This window comes from Chiroxiphia lanceolata, chromosome 1 (assembly GCF_009829145.1).
Source record: "Chiroxiphia lanceolata isolate bChiLan1 chromosome 1, bChiLan1.pri, whole genome shotgun sequence".
NCBI lineage: Eukaryota > Metazoa > Chordata > Aves > Passeriformes > Pipridae > Chiroxiphia > Chiroxiphia lanceolata.
The window spans coordinates 17305677-17324069 of NC_045637.1; the positions used below are offsets into that span (position 1 = coordinate 17305677).

The following is an 18393-nucleotide window of genomic DNA, read 5'->3' on the forward strand; positions in this document are numbered from 1 at the left end:
CATACAAGTTAGGTTTTTTAATGACTATTACAGTATTTTATGTTTGATATGAAATTAGACTCCACAATATTGGAATCCGTAGTGTGTCAGGAAATAATATAGTCTGATGACCCAGAGTTTACCATAACTGATTTAATTTCCTGGATCAATTATTCAAAATCCAACTTCTGACAATAATCAGTACTTTATACCAGAGAAGGCCAGTAAATTTGCCACCAGCACATTTACTGAGTTATGACATGTTATAGACATAGGGACTCTTCAGGTGATAGGTATAAAGTAAAAATATCAATTTAAAAATAGGTTTTTATCAGTGAAATTTACCCTGTCTAATAACAGTTTACTAGTATTTGATTTTTAAATTGTTGCAGAAGTTTCTTTAACATGTATGTTAGTTTTTTAAATTTTATTATTGTTAGCTGTACTAACTTTCAAGTGTTGTACTTCCATACATACCAAGCCTTACCTTTCAATGAAGGATGAGAAAGCAAGACTTCACAATTCCTAAAATCTATCTCACAAATATTTTAATTGTACAAAAACGTTCAGCACTGGGTAGATGTCAGAAAGGAGGAGGGGAGGGGAGATTGAGAATGTTTTGTATAATCTCTGATTGCTTTCTGTAGACTGGCAGATTGATGTGGTTTGGGGCAGAGGTGAATTGTGGATGTTTGGACATTAATAAACAAGTTGTCAACTTGTTTATAAAGTTTCAGGTATTGGCCAAGCCCACTACGAAGGCATTTTGAACAACTAGCAAACCTACTGCAATCAGACAGACTAAAGATTGGCTATCTAGTCTCTCTGAACTCCTATGAAGTGTTTCCATATTTGATCTGTGTTTAATAAAATAAATATAAAATTTGGAGTAATTGCCTGACTGTGTTCAGCTAAATATTAATTTTATGTTTTTTAATTAATGACATATTCCATTTCTATCATATCTTTTTTTCACAGCAAAGTTTTGTGGTGACCCTGGAGTACCTGCTCAAGGGAAAAGAGAAGGCAAAAGCTTCATCTATCAGTCAGAAGTCTCTTTCAGCTGCAATCCTTCTTTTGTTTTGGTTGGCTCCAGCACCAGGATTTGCCAAGCAGACGGCACGTGGAGTGGGTCTTCTCCTCGATGTATAGGTATGGTTAAACTCATGTACTGAAATTTTTTTAAATGCTTATTCCTTTTCTAGATAAGGAACTCAATCTAGGAGTTTTCAGTTATTTTAAATTAACCTGGAGTTATTCTGTACTCTGTAAGAATCAGGTCACTTTATTTTTGTCTCTGTGTTGACTTATTGCATGTTGTTGAACAAGGTTAATGTTGTGATACATTCATGTATTTAATTAAAATGCTGTAATTTGTTTTGTCTTTAATGTATTGTAATTTTTTTTAAGAACCTACTCGCACAGCATGTGAAAATCCAGGAGTCCCAAGACATGGGTCACAAAACAACACATTTGGCTATCAGGTAGAGTATACTATTTTTTACTAACTTCCACATTAAAATACTTTTATACTACCTCAAAGTCTAGAAGCTTCTGGTTATAGGTTCAGAAACTTCTTGTGTAAGAGCTCTTTGCTGCAGTGTTGCTGTTTCCTTATTTCTCGCTGTTGGATTACACTGACCTTGTGTCCGTATTAGCAATTTGCTACATGAAAAACTGGTGATCAAATTCTGCTTGAAGCCTTGAAGGCTTTCAGTGTCTCCTTCAGTATCTCCTGCCATATATATAAGCACTCCCTAAAATTTCAATTAGGTTTTTTCTGCTTAAAAATGTGTATACTGTGTGCCAAATTGCTAATGCAGATGTACTCTAAAAAGCAGAATTTTTATTTTCCTGAGAACAATTGTGTTGATACACTGGTTTTGGAACCACAAATGAATTACAGAGTCATGGAAGCTGTTGGACACCTCTGGAAACCTCCTAGTCCAACCCTCCTTCTCAAAGTAGGATCTGCTAGAACAGGTTTATCAGGGCTGTGTCCAGGTGGTTTTGAATATTTCCAAGGATGGAGTCTTGACAGTGTGTCTGGGCAATCTATTACAAGTTGATCACCCTTAGAGTGAAAATGAACATATTTTTCTTGAAGAGAATTGCCTATGTTTGAATTTCTACTTATTTCCTTATTTCCTGTCATTGGGCACCACTGAAGAAAAATCTATCACTGTTGCCTGTCCTGCCCCCAGATTTTTTACAGACTGGATAATCCCAGCTCTTTCACCTACTCCTTGTGTTCCAGATGCTCTAGCCCCTTAATCACCTTTGTGGCCCATCACTTGACTCAATATAGTACTGTCCATGTCTCTCTGGCACTGGCAAGCCCAGCAATGGACCCAGCACTCATTTGTGTCTCACCAGGGCTGAGCAGAGAGGAAGAAGCACTTCCCTTGACCTGCTTCAATGCTCTTCCTGATGCATCCCAGGAGACTGTTGGCCACGTTTTCTACAAGGCTGTGTTGTAGCAAATGATGTTTGCATATGTTTCTGTTGGAAAAAGAATTATAAAATTGAAAATGATTTTGAACTTCTTATTTTCCAGTTCGCACGAAACAGTCATGTCAGTGAGACATTTTCATGAGTGAATGGTTTACAGATGCAAAAATGCACTCTATTATTTGCTAGGAATTTTGCAAACAAAGAGAGAGCCTATTCTATCCTGCTACATCCATGTTTGATGTCAGGGTAGAAAGCTCTAGATCTATGAGAAGGACTGGACAGAAGAGTACAGTAGCAGCTCAACAGATGTATGAGGTGCCTGTCTAATAGCAGGAGAATAAAATCTGCAGATTGCTAGAAATGCAAGAAAGGGTCGAGTGAAATTTAAACAAATTTACAAAATGTAGTTAGTTTTTAAGAGCAAGGATTGTAGCTAAAGACTTTTCAAAGTTCCATGGCTAAAAATTTCTTTGGTTTATCCCTTTTGGTGGCCATTATGCAGTGCTACTCCTGTTTAGTGATTATTTTAGCAATATTTAGGTTTTCAGATTGTGCTAGATCACAATCATATGCAAGTGAAAATAAAATTGTCTCAGTTTTCTTTAGGGACTGGAGTGCTGTTTCATGCCAAGATAGAATACGCAGGAATAGTCTAAGGTTAACTTCCTTTGGTTATAATACAATATTATGCTAGAGGGCAACTCTTTATTCAACTATATAAAAAATAAATCATCGTAATGACCATTTTCTATGATTTTATCGTCACAGTTTCACTTGCATATTAGTGAGCTTTCTCGCCTTGACAAAGCTAGTGCAGTCTTTCTCATTTGTTGTGTAGTTGTAGTTGTGAGTAAAAGCATCATTTACAGAGAGCATGAAAATATCAGGCAAAATGTTAATTGACAAATCATTTCTAAAAGAAGTGTACCTCTTCTCAGAATGTACAACCTTGTAAATTCTAGAAAAAAATAAATTGTAAACAGCTGTAAGGTTAGTGCCTAGCATATTTAAACTATATGAGCTATAGTCTTCTTACCTAGCCAGCAACTTTTTCTCACACTCACGTGTAGTAACTAAACATCTAATTTCTGGTTATTTAAGTAAGATTGCTTAGTTAATACAGAACAGGGTAAAAGTATCATCATCAAAAATGAAGCTGCAAAACAACAGTGAAAATGATTGCTTCTAGACAAGTTATTGTCCATAGATCCCAAAAAGAAATTGCATTATCATATATACTATAATGTTATGATTCATTTAAACCACAAAAATATTATAAATTAATTTATATGCTATAATTAACTTCCTGCATGAATGGGATAATAGTGACTTTTGCTTTTATCCATAGCAGAAAGGTAAAGAATAATTCTAAATTGTTCCAAAATACTAAAGATGAGATGGCTGTGATTTTCATTTGTCTGATAGATCCAATTATCTACCATTTAAAACAGCAGACCAAAAGAACTTACATAAAATTAAGCAAAATGTTGCATTTGCAATTGGCAAATGCGTAATAAGGAGTTGTTATTGCTGAATATACGATAGTTTTCTGACCAGCACAGGGCGAGGAGGTTTTTGTTTTGTTTGTTTGGGTTTGTTTTTTGTTTTTTGTTTTTGTTGAGGGTTTTGTTTATTTTGGGGGTTTTTGGGTTTTTTTGGGGTTTTTGTTGGGTTTTTTTTGTTTTGGTTTGGGTTTGGTTTTCTTTTTGTTTGTTTGGTTGTTGTTGTTTGGTTTGTTTGTTTGTTTGACTCTCTTAAATACTTCATATTTCAACTAATATTCATAGGGTCACTTAATTGACTTAATTGTCAAGGTTTAAATTTATGTCTCTGTCCCATTTAAAAAATAAAAATAAATCGAGTTTTGAAAGTTCAGGCAACCACAACACAATTCCTGGCTTGACTTAAAGGTGTATCTAAACCTGACCTCCTGGAACCTACACTAACAAAAGCACAAATATCACCGTGTCACATTTGAATGGTGTTTCAACTATTAAATGAGGATTTTGTAGAAAAAGAGGCAACAGAATTTTGTATGGATTTTATTGTTCAGTATTGAATTCTTCGGGCAGAAGCAGATCACGTTCCTGTGTGTTCAAATGACATCAAAATACCAATTTAGTGCTCCTTGGATATGGGGCATGGCATGTAAATTAGTAGCATCACCTGCTTTAATTTTTATGAATACATACTTCTAGGATGTTAACTTCCATCTAGCATTTTTTATTTGACAGATCTACCTTAACAGTGTGTCACAATGGAGACAAAATACCTTTAGAACTCAGTGAATACTGACTTCAACTGTAATCTGGAAAATAAATTGCTCCTTGGAAAGAAACTGTTGGATTTGAAATATTTCTTTGGCTATATTGCTGGTAACATAGAAAATTGCTTATAGCACTTTCATCATGAGCTATTGTAACACAAGATACTACTGAACTGAAGAAGCAGTTTAGGACTGCTCAGAGCAGTCAGTCAAATATGTAAGATTTATTTCTTCTCATATTTTTCCAATATATGTTTTTTTTAGAAATTCAGCTATTTTTCCCTACATTAAGGCCTAAATTGAGCAAAAGGGTTGTCTGAATTTAGAAAGGAAAATAGACACATTACAGTAGTGGTAGCCCTGTACTAGCTCTTGATTTCTATTTTATGAAATGCCGTATGAAACTTGATCTGCAGATGTTGAGCAACCTTGCAAATAATCTGCTTCTGTTAATGTAATGCTTATAAAATCTTCAGTGTTGATTGAATTGTAGGATAAAATTCCAAGAGAAATGCTCTACTACCACAGTATAACTGTCTCCATTAGCAGAGTTGGCACCATCACTGCATCAATAAAAACATAATTTAAGCCTTATCAGACACCACGTAATTTTCCTGGTTTCTTCTGCTGCTCATGGTCCTGAGGTCTCTGGTGTCAGTGAGGTAGTTTAGTGTCACAGTCTGGAGTGCTTCACTGGCAAGAACGTGATTTTTCCTTTTTTTGCACACCACTGACACTGTAACCCCACACTATATTTCAATTTACACAATAAGATACATTTCACCTATGTTAGATACTTCTTTTTTTACTCCTGAAACCTGATTCTGTCCAGTGATCGTGAGTGAGTTGTTCACAGCAATGAGTTCTCCAGGGCCAAGCCTGTGTTGCTTCTCTTATCGTAGTCACACCTGTAGTCTTCTTCACAGCATCCCTTTGTCTCCATTTCTCAAGGGCTTTGCTATCATTCCAGCACCAGGCCTGTATTTCTCTGTACCACATCACATTAATGGGAAATACCTCATTCTGTACATGGTAGATTCTTTTTTTTACTGCTATCAATAGCAGTAAAACTGTGGTTGTACCATTACAAAGATCAAGAAAAGCATAAAAACTAGTCATAGCCATTTACTGATCACAACCATTTACTGATCACAGTAAAATTGGGTTTTACAGCTAAATCGAGTTTAAAAAAAAAAAAGCCAAAACCAAATACAAAATTCCAAACAGTTCAAGACACTTTCAGACAAACGAAGCCTGACAAGCCTCTGCTTAGAAGTCTTGGTAACTCAAAACCCTGTAACTAATAATGGCAATTATCTAGTACTGGGCTACCAAACTATAGACATAGCAAAGACTTAATGAGGTGTGTTTTCATTCACTTAAAATGTGATGCTAAAAGTTAGTGAATAGAAATAACTGACATTCCTTTAGCTTCTCAATCTTTTAACACGAATTGCTGGAGTTGAAGAAGTTTGTTAGAGTATCTTCAGAATCTCTGGTAAACGGAAATCTAAGGAAAACCTTGATTGTAGAGTAACTCATAACAGAAGTATCTTCTATTCCTACAAGACATATAAGAAATAATAAAGATAATAGCTTATTATTATTTTGGTAATTCTTATACATTATTATGATATTATTTGGTGAAAAATTATCTGGGATACTGTATAACCAGATGCAGGTTGATATTTATGCATTTTCTTCTCAGATTGCTATTTCTCCTGTTCAAGAATAACAAATATATGGTCTTTGGGTTTTTGTAAAAAAAAGTTAGCAATGTTGATAGGGGAATATCCAAACCATAACTGACACTACAGAAAAAGCTAGGATAGGATCAAGCGTTATACAAGGAAAATTTTTTGGGGACTGGATGCAAACACTGTTGCATGTAGAACAGTTCTTCCCTAACACCAGAGTACTAATGCTTCTATTCAAGCTGTAGAACAAAAAATTAAAACAAATCAGAAAATCTCAAGGCTGGGAATCTTTTAAGAGCATAGAATCCTGTATTGTAGTGCCACCTGGTGTCTCCGATACAAAAATTGCAAAACAGACTTCATGAAATATTTTAAAATTACTTTTTTGTTTAATAATTATTATACATAAACTAAATAATTAATATAATATATAATTATTACATATTGCTTGCAATTTTTTTCTCATTTATTCATTGTCTTGAATGACAGCAACTTTAAAACATCCCTTGGGCAACTGTTGCTTTTTTGGTGCTACTTTGAGGCTTACACATATAACGGTTGTGTTTCTTGTGAAATCATAGATTAATAAAATCATAGAATCATAGAATGATGGAATAGTTTGGGTTTGAAGGGACCTTAAAGATATTTACTTTCAGCCCACCTGCTCTGGACAGGGACACCTTTCACTAGACCAGGCTGCTCAGAGCCCCTTCCATCCTCAACTTGAGCATTTCCAGGGATGGGGAATCAGCAACTTCTCTGGAAAACCTTTCCAGTGCCTCACAATCCTCACAACAAAGAATTTCCTCCTAATATCTAATATAAACCTACTCTCTTTCGGTTTGAAGCCATTCCCCCTTGTCCTGTGACTTCATGCTCTTGTAAAAACCTTGTAGGTTCCCTTCAGGTACTGGAAGGCTGCAGTTAGGTCACGCTGAAGCCTTCTTTTTTCCAGGCTGAACAAACCCAATTCTCTCAGCCTTTCCTTGTATGAGAGATGCTCCTACACATATCATGTGGGTGGCTCTCCTCTGAACTCATTCCAACAGATCCATATCTTTCTCTGCTAAGGGCTCCACAGTTGAATGCAGCACTCCAGGTAGGGTCTCACCAGAGCAGAGTAGAGGGACAGAATCACCTCCCTTGACCTGCTGCCCACGCTGCTTTTGATGTAGCCCAGGATGCAATTGGCTTCTGGGCTGTAAGTGCTGATTGCCAGCTCGTGTCCAGCCTCTCATCCGTCAGTACTCCCAAGTCCTTCTTGGAAGGGCTGCTCTTGATCTATTCATCCCTCAGCTTGTATCAGTACTGGGGGTTGCCCTGACCCAGATGCAGCACCTTTCACTTTCTCTGATAAAACCTCATGAAATTCCTCTGGACCCACTTCTCAGGCTTGTCCAGGTCCCTCTGGATGACATCCTGTTCTTCAGGAGTGTCAATCACACCACTCAGCTTAGTGTCATCTGTAAATTTGCTGAGAGTTCACTCAATCCCTTCATCTATGTTATTAATGGAGATATTAAATAATATTGGTCCCAGTACAGACCCTTGAGGGACACCACTTGTCACTGATGTTCATTATGACTCTGAGTCATTGACCACTACCCTCTGGAGGCAACAGTGCAATCACTTCTTATCCATCTAAAAGTCCACTCATTGAATCCATCTCTCTCCAATTTAGAGAGAAGGATGTTGTGGGGGACCGTGAAAAGGCCTTACAGAAGTCCAGATAAATGATGTCTTTAACCCTTCCCTTTTCCACTGATGTAGTCACATGAACACATCTTTCATAAGGCTAGTACTTTTGTAAATAAGATATTTTTGGTGGTTGTTTTAACTAAGTTCTTTATCAGAAAACAAAACAAAAACAAAATACTTCTATACCTATTTGGTGCAACTTTCTAAAACCTGTAGCATTTACTACTTTGTGCTTAATCATGCAAGTGATTTAGCATATTTTCTTCAAAATCTTTTAAAAGTAATTACATAGTCCAGTGAGCAGAGAAAAGAGCAAAAAAAGGGAAATGAATTTTAAATCACATCCTCTGTTGATGAGCTACTATGTGTAGTTCATGGGTTATTATTAAATTTCATTCTGATGAGCAGCTTGAGCTGAAATGGAACAGCATTATAAAGTTTCAAATGAATACTTGTATCAGTGAAATGCCATTTTCCAGGACTAAAGTATCATGAAAGAATCCACATTTTACTTTTGAGCATCAGTCTGAATAAAGTATTATGCATTTAAACAAAATAATGAAAAAACCCAAACCCAAACCAGAACCATAAATGGGCTGTCACAGATAGTTTAAATGTTTCAACTTCTTGTTTAAACATGAGTTGATAAATATATTAACACAGGTCACTGCAGAACAGTAGATACGATCTGTGCACCGTAATATTTGAGTTAACCACTCACAGTATGTAATAAACTGCTCTCTGAATGATACCCTTGTAATCTAATTTCCTTGCTTTTGATAAAAACTAGGTAGTATTTGCATTTTCATCAATTTTACCGTGACTGGACATCCTTAACAGGTTATTCCATTTTATTTGGAATATTGATTATTTGTTCCGAAACTGTAAGAATTCTATTTTCCTTTTTATGCAACACATATCCATAATAAGAATAATAATTAAAAAGTATCTCAGATAAATTGCTATTATAATTGTAGTGTACTTGTGTTCCAGTTTCTATTATCTATGTGGTATAAAGAGCAGTTATTTTTTATCTCCTGTCACCAAAAAAACAAAATTAAAATATTATGGGAACATTATAATTTCTGAAGCAGGAGACAGTGTTGTTGACCAGCCCTATCTGTTCTAATCAATATTTCTCATTATAACTTGTGAATATCAAGCATTCCACAACGGGGTGGTCTAGTTCAGCAAAATCCTGTAGAATCTAATGCTCATTTCAGCTCTGGGAGTTCCACAGTTTGCTACAATTTTACCTAACTGTCTCCTCCTTGGTCCAGAGTTAGAAAGCTGCCATAAACTTTGTTTCTAAAGTCACAAGGCCTCAACTGTTCAAGGCCCAAAGCAACACACCAGAGACACCACAGAAGACGAGGTTTTGATTTTCTTCCAGAGGGGATTATCGGTTTGAGGAGAGAGTAATTTTACTGAGAATTTTTTTATTTCCTATCAAAATGCTCTTTGAAATTAATTTACTTTCTACAGAAAGAGAATCACAACTCATCAAGTATGTGTTATGTGAAGGAGAGATCAAATTTGGAAACAAAATCTCAACTGATAGTTCCTCATAACAATAGTACTGTGTTTTCTACTTTTCAACAGGTGGGAAATGTTGTTCAATTTCAGTGTAAAAAAGGACACCTTCTCCATGGTTCAACAACACGAACATGCCTTCCTGATCTTACATGGAGTGGAATCCAGCCAGAATGCATACGTAAGTAAATGGTAGAATTTTTTCCTATCTTTTTTTTTTAATTTAATCTAGACTATTTAGTTGCAGTAACATTGTTATAAAGTTAATTTATTCTATATGATTTATTAATTGAAAGTTAATAGAAATTTGCATTACTAGCTTACAACAGCTAGAAATATGATTTTGTGAGTGAATTTTTATACAATACACTATAGAAATAAAAAATAAAAAAAAAAAGAGAAAATAAGCAGGTCTTCATCCACAGTCAGTTTCTATCTAAGAGAGTGCAACCCTTCCAATGCATAGAGGAGGTAATGAGAACAGGACATATTGGAAAACCCTATTCTAAAATATATAGGAAAGCATATAATTAAAGTCAGTTCTACCAAAGAGTTTGAACTGTTTCTCAACTGAGGAGTCATGGCATTTCAAAAGGGGGAAAATGAGTTGGCAATTGGAAATTTTTGAATCTGAAATAGAGAGAAATCTTACTTGAGTATGGAAAGTAGCCCTTCATTTCATAGATCTTTTAGACTTTGGTAAACAGTGATAGTTTACTGAATATAAAACATCATGGTTAATTTTTTCAGTTCAGCTAGTCAGCTGTATTTTTTTGGAAGTCATCTTACCTTATATGGTTTGACCTTATAGAATCACTTCAGTGAATGGAGAACATATCCATAGAAGAAAACAACATTAGTATTATTTCAGTTGATGCTCATGTTAATCTTAAGCAAACAGCAAATCAGTAGCTCAGTGTGTTGAAGGGTGAACTCTGCTCTTGGAGATATTCTGTCCTTGAGATGACACATAACTGGCAGATTCTGGTGGTTGTTAAATATATAAGGCTCTTCACATGAGATTAGAAATGGTAATTATTTTTTCTGTCTGATATTATGACTCCCCTTCAATTTCTCCTTGACCTTTCATAGTGGTTTTCAACTGACCCATTTATTTACTGTTATTCAATGCTACGCAGATATCGTAAGTGATATAAATCACACGACATGATTGCTTTTAAGTCTGGTATGATGTTTGCTGTTTCTGTTCTCATATGCAGACAATTAATTTTGTTTATGCAAGTGCATTTCAATCAGTTCTTGGTCCCTTGGAATTGAGAGGTCCATGTTTAAGAGTGTAGTTACAGGCTTATAGTGATACTTTATATAGTAACTTATAATGTGAATTAAAATATGTTAATGTAATTTTTTATTGATTTCTTTTTACTTTGTTAATTAACTGTCAGAATGGACATAGATTATTTTTTCAGAAATATTTTCCCCATTTTGACTGAAGGATATTTATCTTTTCTTTGTAGCTCACAGCTGTAAACAACCAGAAACGCCCAAGGTCATGCTAATGTTGCAGGAATGGATCTTCCCTCACTTGGTTATACATTGATTTACACTTGTCAGCCAGGCTTTTTTCCTGGCAGGAGGTTCAGAGCACAGAGCGTGTAGGTCTGATGGCACATGGACTGGGAAAGTTCCAGTTTGTGAAGGTAAGCTCTTCTGTTTCCCACTGTACCTGTCATCTATCATATTTCGGTAATTTTCTTTATTTGCGGTTGGCATATGCAGGCCAAGAAGTTGATCGGGCCCAGTCAGCGTGTTTTTATGGAACGTAGGTCCTGCTTGACTAACCAAATCTCCTTCTATGACAAAGTGACCTGCTTAGTGGTCACTCAGTACTTGGCACTAGTGAGACCACACCTTGAATAGTGTGTGCACTTTGGGCCCCTCACTGCAAGAAATGAAGGTGGTGAAGGATCTGGAGCACAAGTCTTATGAGGAAAGACTGAGGGAGCTGGGGGTGTTTATCTTGGGGAAAAGGAGGTTCAGAGGAGACCTTATTGCTCTCTAAACTACCTGGAAAGAGATTGTAGCAAGGTTGGTCTCTTTTCCAAAGTACAAGCAATGAGAGAAAATGGCCTAAAGTTGTACCAGGAGAGGTTTAGGCTACCCAGGGAAGAGATGGAGTCATCATTCCTGGAGGTATTCAAAGATGTGTATGTGTGGCATTTAGAGACATGATGTAGTAGAGGGCTTGGTGCCATCATGGCTGGGCTTTGCAAACGAAGGTTTGGGAAGGGCTGTACCCACACTTGCTACAAGCGCGCTGGTGGCTAAAAAGGCCAATACGAGATTGACAAATCAGTTGCAAAAGGCACAGCAGAAAGACTCCTTAGGTGGTATTGGCAAGACACGATTCTTTCTGCGTGTCTTTTCTCCTCGAGAGTGATCCTGCGCGCATTCTCAAAGGAAGCAGCAGCGTACAGATGGTGTGTCTCCAGACCTCCCGATTGGAGGCCAGAGTAGACCAGTTATGGTGATCAATATGGCCGAGGCTGAGATGTTGTTTCAGGGAGGTCCTTGTGTCTTCTCTTCGGGGCTCCTCTCTTGCGGCAGCCAGTGGCAAGTTCACCATAAAGCAGGATCTTAGGGAGGTGGTAGTTCTTCATCGTGGAGACGTGTCCTACCCAATGCAGCTGTGTTCTCAGCAAGCAGCTGTGTTCTCAGCAAAGAGGGCTTGGTAGTGTTAGGTTAACTATAGGACTTGATGATCTTAGAGGTCTTTTCCAACTTAAATGATTCTGTGTTTCTATACTAATATTTGAGAAGGATGCCTGAAGTCCAAGAAGATATCTGAATCACTGTGTGAAACTAAACCATAGGGTTTAGTAGCATTTATATTTTTATGTAAGGAACTGTATGCTACTTGAAAACAAAATGTAACTACTTTGCCCTTGATATTCCAACATTTTGGAACATTTTTTTCTAATTTTATTACCTACTTTGTCATAGCAGGACATGAAAACATCATAGACAAGTCATGGTGAGAAAGGTGGTTTCATATGCGATAAGAAACATCCTCAAGTATAGGAACCTGTTTGGGAATTGATTTTCTGAATAATTAAAGGCCTTTTCAGATTACAGTTACCTAATGTTTCAAATGTAGTTATCCCCAGGGCTCTTACAGAGGCATTCAAAGCCTCTATACACAAACACTACTACTTGGAAGGAAAATAGGAAATGAATATTTGTATTACTAAAAAAACAGGTGTCCTGGCATTACATGCCAGGCAAGTGCTGAGGGAAAATAGAGCAGAGCATTGGGAAAGTACTAGAAAGCTAGCAGCCAGGAAGCTTATTACTTGTTGAGTACTTGGAAAGTGTTATGGCAGGCTAAATGGACTCATGGGTTTGTATTTTGATCCAAGAATTTTTGCTGATGATATTGAAAGAAGTAGCATTAGTTGTACTACCTGATAGTAAGGAAACTTTTTAAAATACTAAGTAGTTGCTATGAGTGTATCCACATTATCATATAACTTAGTTTCCCAATGTCCTGAAAAAATGTTACAGAAATTAAAAATTTTAGGATCAGAAGTCTTTATTCTTGCTCCTTAGCAGTGGATGAAGCTAAGAATGAGCAACATATTGCTAAGTGTTAACTCTAATTGGGTAAAGTAAACATTTCTTAATAATCTCAGTTTTGCCTATACAGAGAGGTGAAATCCCTCTCCTATGGAACAGAGAAGAGCACTGGCTCAGATTGTTCATCTCTTATTGTGAACTTCACAAAAGTAACTTGGAAATGGATGAAAAGGAATAAAGTATTTGGAGCTGAGAGCTCTAAAAGGATATTTAGGGGGAATTAAACTGGAATTTGATACTTTAAATGTAAATTGAAGTCCTATTCAGAAAATACCTTGACCTAGAAACTTCATAGATAACTGGTTTTAGTGTTGGATTTTTATGTAACATTTGTATTTAATTTTATTTTGTATTAAAATTTAAGTTCTGAACTTGACTAGAAATTTATTCAACTTGACAAGGTTGATTGACTCGCCTTTTTATGCTAAAGCCCAATTGGCAAGTATGATCCAGATATTTCTAACCTAAACTTAATGCAGTCAGAAAGCAAATGCTATTGAACCATGCCCTCAAGGTCAAACATGTACAGTGAAATTCAGTAAGTTTCTTTCAAAACAGAGAAGAGAGATTAATCAATCACTAGTAACACTCCATGAGCACTTTAGGTTGAATTTCAACCCCTGCCCTTGCTTATTTATGGTTTTAACATACATGATAAGAAAAGACCTTTTGAAAAAACTAAAATTTATTATCAAGAAAAATATTCTCAGTCCTTCTTGCTAAAGTTTCCTTTTTATGCAGAAAAATAATCCGCTCAGGGGAAAAGTAGTTTCCTTTCTTGTGTAGCTTTTTAGAGTATGGATCAGAGAGAAAGGCATGGTTTCAGACCCTAGACCTAAAATACAAATATTGAAATCAGCATTAGAGCAAGGAATTGAGCCTAGTGCTGCATGAGAGTATTTACATTAGGAGACAGACCTATGTGTCTTCTTTATGTTCCAGTGAATCCAAATTAGTTTCAGCAAAATAAATAGCTTCATCTACAGGAAATTACACTGTCCTAATGGCATTTATTTCATCATCTTCAGTGGTGGGAGAGTTCCTGCTCTAAGCAGAGAAGATATTAAATTCTCCAGCTTGCAGTTCTTCTGTCACTGAGCAGTTGAAGATACTGTGGACAGCTTCTTTGTTTCTTTTTTTCTGTTGTTATTCTTTGAAGAAACCTTCTCTTTCAATATTAAGAGATTAAGCCAGCATCTATGGGTTTTCAGTCTCAAACACAAGATGTCTCACTCATACTATTAGAAGATAATTAAGTTCTGGAAAGAAACATGATTTGAAGCACCCTTGTTATGTGTGTCTTCACTCTTTGGTGTTACCTTGCTTCCAGTCAAAGCACTGTTCACAGTTCCTGATCTAAGTGACATAAGTGGCATTAGATGATATATTAGAAGGGATCTCACATGTTTGTGCATAGTCCAGGACTGTAAATTCTGAAACGTGGATTCTGAACTGAAACCCTGCACTGTTTGACTACTGCAAATTACTTGATAGCATCCAGGTGACTGACTTAGGACAAAATGTGGGCAACAGAAGAAATCTGTGGTAAGTGTTCCTCTGATACTAAGGCTTGATACTGACTAAAACTGTTTTTTAGCAAATAAATTCCATTATGGAAATTAGTCTTCATTTCTGAGTAATGTTTTGCTACTCATTTATCTTTGTCATTCATTCTTTCTAACAGCTGGTTCCAAATATTAGTGAAGGATCCCAGACCAGCTTTGGGAACACCAAGTCCCAAACTAAGTGGTAAGTACTTCAAGGTATATATAGTTTTAACAATTTTTATAGAAAAGACCAATGAGGAGCAGTTTAGTGAGATTGGACTGAGTGGCTTAGGATGAATAAGGGCATTATATTAGGCGCTAGATTAAAAAAAATTAGTTTAAATTGTTCCCCAGTGTTTGAGTTCATCTAGCTTATGTGGTATAATTATATCTGTATACAATTTCTGTTGTGTTTCACTGTAGTTGCTGTTCTGTGTAAGATCCTATACAATTACCCATTCAGAAATTATCCTACTGATGCAGAAATAATTTAAAAAATGTTTCACAGGCATTTTCACAGTCTTGCACTTCTTTTACATATTACTAATTTAAATTGCTTTACCTAAATACTTGGTGTTAGCTTTCAACTTGCCCTTCAAAAAGTTAATTTTAGTTGACACAAGGTAATCTCTCAATTCTGCCTAAAGTCTCCAGTTTTAACAGATTTGCTGAAGAAGACTGTCTTTGAATGTCCTGACTAGAGAAACCTTTCTCTGTCCACTGAAGAGATTTTTTGAAAAGAGTAGTCTCCTTAACTAAAATTAGCCTTTGATTATAAACCTATTGAATTTCTACCAATAATGAATAAGATTTAAGAGTAGTTCCTTAGAATAGTAGTTAAGAGTAGTTCCTTAGCCCCCCTTGGGGGGCTTTTTTTTTTTTTTTTAATTTTTTGCACTACTTCGAAACTGTGTTTGTCAATGATGTAGAGCTGCATGGTAGTCATCAGTTTTGTCATTCAGAAAATATTCATCATTTTGTGCAATCCCCAATTAACTGCAAGATCAGTTTTCCTAAAGTAGGGAAATAAATTTCAGACAGGTAACAAATCAACAGCATCAGACCATTTGCATCATGCAATTTCTTTCCTTACCAGTTTGCAGGTCCAGTATCTATATGTTTTGTCAAAAAAACATATGCATATATATATATATATATACACATACACAGATAAAAACCTAGGAAGGCTCTTTTACCCTCCATGGGGAAGACAACTTGTCTTTGTGATGAAGGAAAACTGTGGTCATTCTGGTATGCCCCAGTCTTGAATTTAGAACCATTCTGAGAGAGAAAGGAGCAAATATTCTTCTGTGCTTATCTGACATGAGATGCCAGTGCACACACAAACCTTTAAGCTCAGTGTGAGTACTACAAATAATGCGAAAGTGCTGATTTTAAATAGTGATTGTTTTAGGGCTAAATTTGCTACATTACCTTAGAAAGTGTAATAAACCCATCCTAAATCACCTTCCATTTCATGGTTAAATGGAATCTCATGCTAAGATTTTACAGATTTGCATGTATTTGTTTTTGCTGGATGGGTGGCTTTTTGTGTTTTGGTGGGGTTTTCAGTTGCTGGAATAGCATTACTTAAATTAATAATTTTACAGGTTGATAATGATAAATGTGAAATGTAAAGGTATAAAATTTAGCATATTTGTTCTCTGCCCTGCAGACTATTATCTGGTTTTAATTTTAAATTAGAGAATTTATTTTTTTCTCCTGGTGAAGTTCATAATGTTTTTAAGCATTTGAAGACAAGGCAACATTTCTTTTATAAATTTTCATTAGAAAAAGTGACTGGGTAATAAAGAAAATGCTTATACCATTCTAGTGTCATATAAATATGCTTATGAAAATGATGACTATCTAAACTGATATTAATTTCTACAAAATTCAATGCTGGCTGTATGTTCCTAGCTGTCTGTGCTGGCATAGACAACATTCTACAGGGAGAGGAATATGAACTTCTGATTAAAGCTGTTAGATTTTTATGGAGTTGGTTTAATTTTAAGACAGGTCCATATTTGAGGAAAAAAAACAAATGAGGGTATAGTTGTGCTTTTGTTCTTCAGTACAAACACATTTCTTTCATTAAAGTTCATGCCAGGTTTCTGTGCTTTATATGCTGAAATTATGCCTCCTAGCCTTAAAAACAGAAAGAGCAAAGGAAAGAAAATGCTAATATTTGTCACACATTTTGTTGTATATTTGACTTTGAAAGTACTAAATATTGCAATTTGTATTGAAACATGTTTATGTCTTTATAGTTCCTGATGATGTATTTGCCCAAAATTATATATGGAAAGGATCTTACAATTACAAAAGCAAGAAACAGCCCATGACTTTGACAGTCACCAGTTTCAATGCAACTTCAGGAAGAGTAAATGCAACACTTACAAACAGCAATATGGAATTGCTGCTATCAGGTATGGCCTAAGAAATAGAAATTTCCTTTTTTTTTTGTGCTTTATATACATTGGTTCACTGTAACTTTATGCATAACACTTAAACTTTTAACATCTTCTGGAAACTTTCTTAGCTTATCAAAGAAATTTTCATTCTATTTCAGTACCTTTTCAAAGGTAGAGATTTTCCCACCTTTTCTTTCTTTCCCTCCCTTTCTTTTTTGTTTTAGTTTCCCAAGTTTTTATTATATTTGGAGTTAATAGTCAATAAGGAGTAAAAGAATAATCCTAATTCTCATGGTAATTCTTCAATATTATAAATAAACTGAAATTGCTGTTTCTGAGATTTTATTATTATTAATTTTAAAATTTCTCTACTGTAGCCTATTAATGAGTTATTGTCAATATGATGAGATTGATATGTGTTGACCTAGAAAGCCAGAGATACCTACTGAACATGGAAAGAAAGTAGAAAATGACAGTTTTTAGATTATCTTTCATTTTCTCTCATCCTACCACTTGCTACTTGAGAAAAGCAACCAAAACCCACCTTGCCTCCAACCTCCTTTCAGGTAGTTGAAGACAGGCTATGGTCTCCCTTCATTCTCCATTTTTTTCTAAACTAAACAACCATTCCCTCATTATCCTCATAAGACTTGTGCTCTAGACCCTTCTCCAGCTCCTTTCTCTGGACATGCTGCAGCACATCAATGTATGTCTTGTAGGAGCCCAAAACCGAACACAGGATTCGAGGTGCAGCCACACCAGTGCTGAGTACAGGAGGTCAATCGCTTCCCTGGTTCTGCTGGCCCCACTATTTTTTATATAAACTAGGATGCCAGGCCTTCTTGGCCACACTGCTGGCTCACGTTCAGCCACTGTTGACCAGCACCCCTAGGTCCTTATAAGCCTGTAGTGTTGCCTGGTGTTGCTGGGACGCAAGTGTAGGCCAATTGATACAACCTGTCCAGATCCCTCTTCAGAGCCTTCCTACCCTCCAGTAGATCAACACCTCTGCCCAAATTAGTGTCATCTGGAAACTGACTGAGGGTGCTCTTGATCCCCTCGTCCAGATCGTTGATAATGATATTAAACAGGACTTGCCCCAGTATTGAGTCCTGGGGAATACCAGTTGTGACCAACCACCAACTGGATGTAACTTCAATCAACACAACTCTCTGGGCTCATCTGTCCAGCAAGTCTTTTACTCCGAG

General features: G+C 36.1%; 1 protein-coding gene across 1 annotated transcript in view; it reads left to right on the plus strand.

Moving 5' to 3' along the window:
- CSMD3 (CUB and Sushi multiple domains 3) overlaps window positions 1–18393 on the plus strand; it is a 605915-nt gene that overhangs the window by 576474 nt on the left and 11048 nt on the right. The window contains 9 exon segments of the mRNA XM_032696902.1: window positions 958–1131; window positions 1390–1463; window positions 9697–9808; window positions 11106–11134; window positions 11137–11208; window positions 11210–11288; window positions 12312–12329; window positions 14926–14973; window positions 17042–17200. Of these exon segments, the coding sequence (XP_032552793.1) occupies window positions 958–1131; window positions 1390–1463; window positions 9697–9808; window positions 11106–11134; window positions 11137–11208; window positions 11210–11288; window positions 12312–12329; window positions 14926–14973; window positions 17042–17200 (765 nt within the window).